Raw genomic sequence first — 8,363 nt, 5'->3', positions numbered from 1 at the left:
GACAATGCTATTTATGATGCTGCTTTTATTATCTGATTTGATATGAGCTATTAGTGAATTTAGGGAAAATTTGCACAAACAATATGTTAATTTTGCAGTTGTTAGTGGATTTATGGTGCTGTACTGCAGTTATTATCTCAAGTTAAAGTTGATTTTTTTCTATTTTCTTAGAATCAGGATTATTTATTTATTTTATGTTTATGCACTTATTTGTTTTATATTTGTGCATTTGTGATCATGTCATAGAGGATATTTTCCTTTTGGTAAATTTGGTGCACTAAAATTGAATTATACAAAATACAAGTAGCTTCTGCTTTTACAGAGTTCAAATGGAAAAAATCATGGTGCTGTTACATTGTTCAAATGAATTGAATCAATCTGACCAAGAGGTGAAAAAAATTATGGTGCTGAGATGAATTGGAAAAAAATATAACTTAGGTCTTAATGGTTAAATCAATCTGGAAAAGCTGTTGTAACTCTGTGTAATATAGTAATTAATATTTTAATTTAACAGATTATGGTTAAAATTTTGTAGCAGATTTTTTTTTTTAATTGTGTGAAAAATGTAATTTATGATGCTGTACTGCTACTATTACTATTTATGTTGTGATCTCAGCTGATCTGAGCTACTAGTGTATTTAGGAAAAAATTACACAAATCATATGTTAATGTTTGCAGCTGTTTGTGGCTTTATGGTGCACGTACTTCTGTTATTATCTTAAGTTAAAGTTGATTTTTTTTCTTAGAATTGAAAGTACTTAATTGTTTTATGTTTGTACATTTTGTGGTCGGGTCATGGAGGATATTTTTCTTTTGATAATTTTTGCACTGTAATTGAATCATGCAAGTATGCTTCTGATTTTTCAGAGTTCAAATAAAAAAATATATATATGTGGTGCTAAAATGAATTAAAATATATATATGTAGCTCAGGCCTTAATAATAAAATCAATCTGAAAAAACTCCTGTAGCTACATGTAATATCCAAAATGTCTAAACCAAAAATACAGAATTGAACCTAAATTTAGAATAGAACCAAACCGAAATAAATTGGTTCGATTCAATTCTATAATTCAATTCTTTTGGTTTCAAGTTTTTGAGTACTAATTGATTTCGGTTCAGTTCAATTTTTTATCAGAACCGAACCCAGCCGTAAAATGCCCACCCCTAGTTAAAATTTTGTAGCAGATTTTTTTTTTTTAATTGTGTGGAAATTAATAATAATAATTTGAAAAATTCACAGCCATTTTTAAGTTCTAGATCCTATAACTGATTCCTGTCTTTGTCAAGGAAAAAGAAAATAAAAATAAAGCAAAAAAGAAAAAAAAAAACTTTGCTTTGCTTCGCTTCACTTCACTTCTCAGTAATCCTCTTAAGCTCTTGAAGGATTCAAATTCAACTCCGAGAAGTCCAATTCCCCCTATAAATAGAAACCCTAATCTCTTTCAGATCCACAGGATTGTCATATCATCTCTGCTACTGCTGAATCCCTAACTGTCTCGGGAAATATTATAAGCATTTTTCCCTGGAAACAAACAGAAAGAGGGAATTGAAATGAGAAGAAGGGGTCAGGATTTTCGTAGGCCAGTGAGGAGGAGGATATCACACGTGGTGTGGTGGACATTGTGTGGGATTGCTGTTTTGCTCTTTATTGTTATTTTGAGCAAAGAGAGTCAGATTGAATCAAGGCCCACTTTTCCCAAGGTCGAGATCTTTCCCTCTCTTTTTCTTTTTTATTTTTACTTCTTCATTTTTAGATTCTGAATTCTGTTTGGCTGCTGAGAAAGTAGAGGAAAGAAGCAGTCTGCTTAACTGGGGTTTGAGTAAAATTATCGTTTGATCTTGGGGATTAAGTCAGTGTTGACTTTAAAGTGATGCATGAAATAAGCTGTTTGATGTGGCATTTTGATTGTGATTGATGCAGCTGATAGTTTTATCTGGTATCTTACAAAATGCGTACATCTTAAAAATGGGGAAATGAAAATTACTTTGTTGAGATGACATCCATGCTAAAGTAACTGTAATTGCTTTCTTAATATGCTTATCGTTGCCGTTTTCTGTCATTTGTTTTATATCACCACAGAATTTAAATTGCTGCAATTTTCTGACAGAAATAAAAACACTGATAAGCGACCGTAATGAATGCCCCAGTGTTGCAAGTTTTTTGTTTACTGGTCATCCATGCTTTAGGACGTGCGTGTTAAATATTATAGATTGAAGGAAGTTGTATATGTGAAGAGGATAGGGGATAGAATTGTGTGTTTGCAGAAGAGCCAATTGGTGCAACTTTGATGTATTGAATATATCAGCTAAAAGTTTTGGAACATGCCATGGGACCTGTGGATCATTTGATGGAATGCTTTACCCTGCTAGGATGAGGATACTTTACTAGTAGAGTTGGAGAATTAGATGGATATTTTAGGTGTAATTAAAGACAAGGTACTGTGTTTAATTGACAGGACAGGAACATGCACTACATTGGTACATAGTAGTGCTATCAAATATAGCTTAAGAGATGATATTAAAAGGAAAGGTAGAAGATTTTGAGCTAGGAAGATTTTTTATTATAATAACTTGTTCCTCAATGAACTAACTTGAAAATTTTGCAGAGTAGTAGCTTTGTGTAATACAAGTGTTGTATCAGATGTTAGTGAATCTGAGAGAGTTTAGTCATGGATCAAACTGCTTATGATGAATTGTTCAACATTGTGTGCTAGAAAAGCCTATTCCTAAAAGAATATATTATAAGTAAAATATTAGGTAAATTTCTAGAATATATTAATTGGTTAGGAAGTTCCTAGAAAACAACAACAATTAACATGAAGCACAGAAAGCTTGAAGGGGTGCCTTTGCTACAAAGAACGCCACCCAAAAAAAAAAGTATTGTAGAAACTTTCAAGAAAAAAAGGGAAGAACTGTTAGGACCTATTCATCTTAAAACATTCAAAGGGAGAATATTGAATGTTAAGTAAGGATGTGGAGATATCTACAAAAAAATTTCATTGAGTTTTCCTCGTGAATGCTTGTTTATTTCATTCTTAATTGCTTCAGAAATATATTACTTTTTGTTGCTTTTTTGTGAATTTGATTTTCTATTTCAAGATCTATTTCTCCAGTCTGCTAAAACTATGGTTATTGGAGGCTAAAGTTTTGAAAACATGTTGCTGGAATAGTTAACCATATTTGTATTTATGGGCTTATTGCTTGACAACATGCCTAGCTTTTCTACCACTACCTTTTAATTTAGTTTGTTGAGGAGACATGCAAGCAGAGGCAGCTGGCCATAAGACCAAGAAATGGATGATTTTGTAGTTAGATTACATCGGTCTTCTTTAAGGAATTATATATTGCTGTTAGTTGACAAGTTCGTAAAATTGTCTCAATTTGTACAAGCATAATGTGGAAATGAGTGTTTCTTTCTAGTTGTACTCACTTTTTGTTCTATAATAGCTTCACTCTTGCAATGGACAACAGCAGAAGTTTTCAAGAACAAGCAAAAACTAGAAAGGATAGCTAAGCTACTAGCTTTATCAAGTTGGTGACTGACTAATTCTATTTAATTTTTTGCACCACTGCACCCTAGGTTTTCGAAGTTGGAGGCGTATCATGAATATATTTTTCTACTTAAAAAAATTGTATCATGAGATTCTTTCTTATCTTGCAACCGTATTGTATGCCACAAAAGGTTGGGGTACTTATGGTCAAGAATCTTGAAGTAGAAGGTGTGAACCATTAGCATGTGGTGGACTAATGCTGATGCACTGACTTGCAACTTCTAGTTTGTTAATTTGCAATTATTCGTGTTGGACCTTTGTTTACAAAGCTAGGGAAAGATCTAAATGGTTATTCATTGTGAGCCTAAATTATATATATCTCATGCCACTGAGATCATCTTTTTGTATAAAGGCAACAAATTTATAAACTAGTATCATAATACAATCATAGAACCAAATCAGGTTTCTAATATGACAATGTTCTTTTCTTTTTTCCTATCTATGCGAATATGATGTGTGAAATGTAATTTTAGATTAATCAGTTACCCACTTGCATTAGATATTTTCCCAGCTTGCGTGCACCCAGCATGGCGCTAGTTTCAGTGATTTTGATGCAAGGATCCTCTTGTATGATTTTACATTTTCACTTACGATGCAAAATTTATTGGATACTAAGTCAATCCTACCAACGTTTGCTTTTCTGGTAAAACTTTTTAGAATTAAGATACAATTTCGAGGTTGCTGAATCTTACATTTTCTATCAAAATAATTGTGATTTCAATTTTGTGTTCCAGGTAGTAACTTATTCTAATCCAGTTGTTTGATGAAGCTAACATTATCTTATAGGATTTTGTAAGACAAGATTGAGTTTTGCCATTAGTTTACTACAATGATACAGATTTCTATGCATTTTTTTTTAATTTTATTGGAAAATTAAGGAAATTTGTGCTTTGCAGAGATATGACAGGCGTGACAGGATAATGGAAGGTCTGAATATTACTGATGAAATGTTGAGTGCTAACTCGGTTACTAGGCAACTTACCGACCAAATTTCTCTTGCCAAAGCATTTGTTGTGATTGCAAAAGAAAGCAACAACCTTCAATTTGCATGGGAATTAAGTGCCCAGATCCGCAATTCACAAGTCCTCCTCTCAAATGCTGCAACAAGACGGACTCCTTTGACAACCAGAGAAACAGAAACTGCAATTCGTGATATGGCTTTATTACTCTACCAAGCTCAGCAGTTTCATTATGACAGTGCAACAATGATCATGAGGCTAAAAGCTAAAATTCAAGGACTTGAAGAACAGATGGGTTCTGTGAATGAAAAAAGTTCGAAGTATGGACAAATAGCTGCTGAAGAAGTCCCAAAAAGTCTATACTGCCTTGGTGTTAGGTTAACCACTGAGTGGTTCGGAAATCAAAATTTGCAAAGGAAACTTAAGGAGAGGAAACAAATGGAGAAACTTACGGATAACAATCTCTATCATTTCTGTGTTTTTTCTGACAACATCCTGGCAACTTCGGTTGTAGTCAATTCAACTGCTTCAAACTCGAAGAATCCAGATATGATTGTCTTTCATCTTGTAACTGATGAAATAAACTATGCCGCAATGAAGGCTTGGTTTGCCATTAACAGTTTTAGGGGGGTAACTGTTGAGGTTCAGAAGTTTGAGGACTTCAAATGGTTGAATGCTTCTTATGTTCCGGTTCTTAAGCAGCTTCAAGACTCTGAAACACAGAGCTATTATTTTTCTGGTAATAGCGATGGAGGTCGGACTCCAATCAAGTTCCGTAACCCAAAATATCTGTCTATGCTTAATCATCTGAGGTTTTATATCCCAGAAGTTTTCCCTGCGTTGAAGAAGGTGGTTTTCCTGGATGATGATGTTGTTGTTCAGAAAGACCTATCTGCTCTGTTTTCCATCAACTTAAATGGTAATGTCAATGGAGCTGTCGAGACGTGCATGGAGACGTTTCATAGATACCATAAATACTTGAATTACTCACACCCTCTTATAAGAGAACATTTTGATCCTGATGCTTGCGGATGGGCTTTTGGGATGAACATTTTTGATTTAGTTGAGTGGAGAAAAAGGAATGTAACTGGTATATACCACTACTGGCAGGAAAAGAACGTAGACAGGACATTGTGGAAACTTGGTACTCTGCCTCCTGGACTATTGACATTCTATGGCTTGACGGAACCATTGAATCCCGCTTGGCATGTACTGGGGTTGGGCTATACCAATGTCGATCCGCAGTTGATAGAGAAAGGAGCTGTTCTTCACTACAATGGAAACTCAAAGCCGTGGTTGAAGATTGGAATGGAAAAGTACAAGCCCTTGTGGGAGAAGTATGTTGATTATAATCATCCTCAATTGCAGCAGTGCAACTTTCATTGATTCTGGACATGTGTAAGTTTAGTCACTTCCACAAAATACCTGATGAATCAGAACTAGATTTTGTCGTCGGGAATGCTTGTACGATTTTTGTAAAATCAAGCATGGCTGTTTGTAACATGGGTACTTGGCGGTTCTATTTGTTAGTTTTAGTATATAGATTGTCATATCAATTACTTAAAAGGATTGTCCAGCTACTATATTCTTTGAGACAACATTCTTAATTGAACTGTAAACATTATGAACAATTCACATTTTTTTTCCAATCACTCGATTGTGTTTGGAGTTCGTTTGAATCATTTCACAATTCACATTATTGGCAAACAACTTGCTCCAGGATCTTCGGGGGTTGGTGGTATTCTGTATCTCTGTTTTTCCTTTTTTGTGTATATAGAAAAACTTTTATTATTTAAGGCTCCTTGACAACTGGTCGTTGTAGTATAGTGGTGAGTATATTCCCGCCTGTCACGCGGGTGACCCGGGTTCGATCCCCGGCAACGGCGAATATTTTTTGTTTTCGCAGCATTTATTTCTTGGTCTCTCGGCCTTTTAAGCCCAGGTTCCATTTGTGAGCCCAAACTGGAGATCTGATGTGTACATCGAAAAATTGAAGCCATTTTATTTGTAAACAAAATATATTAGCCACGTGCTATCAATATATATATATTAGCCAAGTGTCAGTAGCACACGATTCTCACTTGGAACACACAACGCCGGCAGTCCAATCCCAGAATGAAACTGTTTTTTTTTTTTTTTTTTTTGAGGAGAGAATGAAACTGTTTAATGCCAATTTCTCAGTCTTGTCTACTACTGCCCGAGTCCCGACGTCGCTAAAAATACTCAAACCATCAAGTACTTTCTCAATTCTACCCTTTCCTTTGCCTCTCCCAAAAACCAAAAAAAAAAAAATCCTTAAAAGTCATTACGGTGGGATATTTAAGTAACTTGAGTCACAAAACAATAAGCCTCATGGTTCGCCGGCCGTGTGTATCTATCTATATCTACTTTGCCGCTACTTTCAAATGTTTGTTTTCTTCTCATCCATTTTCAAACTAAACAAAACCTGAAAAAAAATCTCTGTATCCGAATCCCGAAAGCAACCCCTACCTACATGAAGGGTGTTAATGATTCAACGTTTACAGATCAATCTCTCAAGACAAGAAGACCAAAATCAAGAGAAGTAAGTTCGAGATTCCTGTCTCCAAAAGCAACACCATCGAGTGACACGCCAATCCAGTCTCCAAAACAAGCTCGCTCTCCACATCCACATCGCGCCGGCACAAAGCCATCAACGCCACCGGATACCCGAAAGCATCAAGACTCCTCCTCATCCATATCATCAGGTTTCATTCGAGGCCTTTGGCCTTCTTCCACTACTTCTTCTTCATCACCGTCAAACAAGAACCTTGGTACTAGTCTCGCCGACCATCTTGGGAATGAGAGATTAAAAGACTATCTTGACCATAAAAAATTATCGGGTAATAATAATATCTTCTCTCTTGGTAGGCAAAGAAGTTGCAGTGAGTTTAATAGGTTCGAGAATGAGAAAGAGAAACAAAGTGCAAAGGAAAATCATAGACCGATTCTTGGAGGTTCAATGAGGTACACAGGAAAGTTCAAGTTTTCAGGAAAATCATCATCATCTTCTTCTTCTTCACTTTCAGGCTCAGGTAATTTTATTCCTGGAAGATTATCTTTTGATGAAAATGCCCTTTACAGTAAATCAAATCAAAGACCAAGAGACTCTTTTCTTGACAATCTTGAGTCAGAATCTGAATGTAGCCACAAATATTCAACCACGGATTGTAACTCTCTGGAGATCAGTACTAAAGTTTCCTCAAAATCCGGTATTGAAGTTCCATCAAAATACATGCAGGATATTTATAATGTATCTACTAGGCCTAAAAGAATGAATTCAGACTCCGACATTCAGAATACGCTCTCATTAGATAGGTCTCCGAGAATGAAAATGTCAACGATCAAGAACGCGATCACGAGGGCTAATTCACTAACGGGCTATGCAAGTGCAACATCACAATGGGCCTTGTCACCGGGGCGATCAGGTTCCCCGCCTATGTCCGTAGAGAGCAAGCAAAGACCTATGTCGTTTTCGAGTTTGAGGCCGCCTAATAGTACTTCCAGGGCCAAGGGTGTGGAGAAATTGCTGAATTTGGGGTTGGATTTGTTCAAGAGTAAGAAAAACTCATCGTCGCCGATGCGATCAGGAGATGTGGAGACTGTTCATCAGCTGAGATTGCTTCATAATCGATTGTTCCAGTGGCGGTTTGCAAATGCTAGAGCTGATGCTGTCAATGGGAATATTACTAATCAAGTGGAGGTATCGATCTGCTTAATTTCTTAAGTCTTATTGAGTGGTCTCTCTCTCTCTCTATATATATAGATATATATGAGTAATTAAACCACGTAATTTTATATAGCATTGAAAACTCATCTATTTATGAAACTAC

The 8,363-nt window shown here is 35.7% G+C and overlaps 2 protein-coding genes and 1 non-coding gene across 3 annotated transcripts; all 3 read left to right on the top strand.

Annotated features, from left to right (window-relative positions):
- The first annotated feature begins 1,146 nt into the window (after positions 1-1,146).
- Positions 1,147-6,194, top strand: LOC102615865 (probable galacturonosyltransferase 10). Its single transcript, XM_006469782.4, has 2 exons — positions 1,147-1,703; positions 4,450-6,194. The coding sequence occupies exons 1-2, from the start codon at positions 1,554-1,556 to the stop codon at positions 5,896-5,898; spliced, it is 1,599 nt and encodes a 532-aa protein (XP_006469845.1). The 5' UTR covers positions 1,147-1,553; the 3' UTR covers positions 5,899-6,194.
- Positions 6,195-6,324: 130 nt separating this feature from the next.
- On the top strand, positions 6,325-6,398 carry TRNAD-GUC (transfer RNA aspartic acid (anticodon GUC)). Its single transcript has one exon. It is a non-coding gene; the product is annotated as a tRNA-Asp (tRNA).
- Positions 6,399-7,006: 608 nt separating this feature from the next.
- LOC102621070 (QWRF motif-containing protein 3) lies at positions 7,007-8,257 on the top strand. Its single transcript, XM_025095007.1, has one exon. The coding sequence runs from the start codon at positions 7,007-7,009 to the stop codon at positions 8,255-8,257; it is 1,251 nt and encodes a 416-aa protein (XP_024950775.1).
- The last annotated feature ends 106 nt before the right edge of the window (positions 8,258-8,363 follow it).

Source organism: Citrus sinensis, chromosome 2 (genome assembly GCF_022201045.2).
Source record: "Citrus sinensis cultivar Valencia sweet orange chromosome 2, DVS_A1.0, whole genome shotgun sequence".
NCBI classification, from domain to species: domain Eukaryota; kingdom Viridiplantae; phylum Streptophyta; class Magnoliopsida; order Sapindales; family Rutaceae; genus Citrus; species Citrus sinensis.
The sequence above is the reverse complement of the archived record's forward strand: the minus strand, read 5'-3'. Positions and strand labels throughout refer to the sequence as shown.

Bases quoted from the DNA above. Each gene is read 5' to 3' on its own strand.
- LOC102615865 (XM_006469782.4), top strand. From the start codon at position 1,554: ATGAGAAGAAGGGGTCAGGATTTTCGTAGGCCAGTGAGGAGGAGGATA. The intron at 1,704-4,449 runs GTCGAGATCTTT...TGTGCTTTGCAG, and splicing joins CAAGGCCCACTTTTCCCAAG to AGATATGACAGGCGTGACAG.
- LOC102621070 (XM_025095007.1), top strand. From the start codon at position 7,007: ATGAAGGGTGTTAATGATTCAACGTTTACAGATCAATCTCTCAAGACA.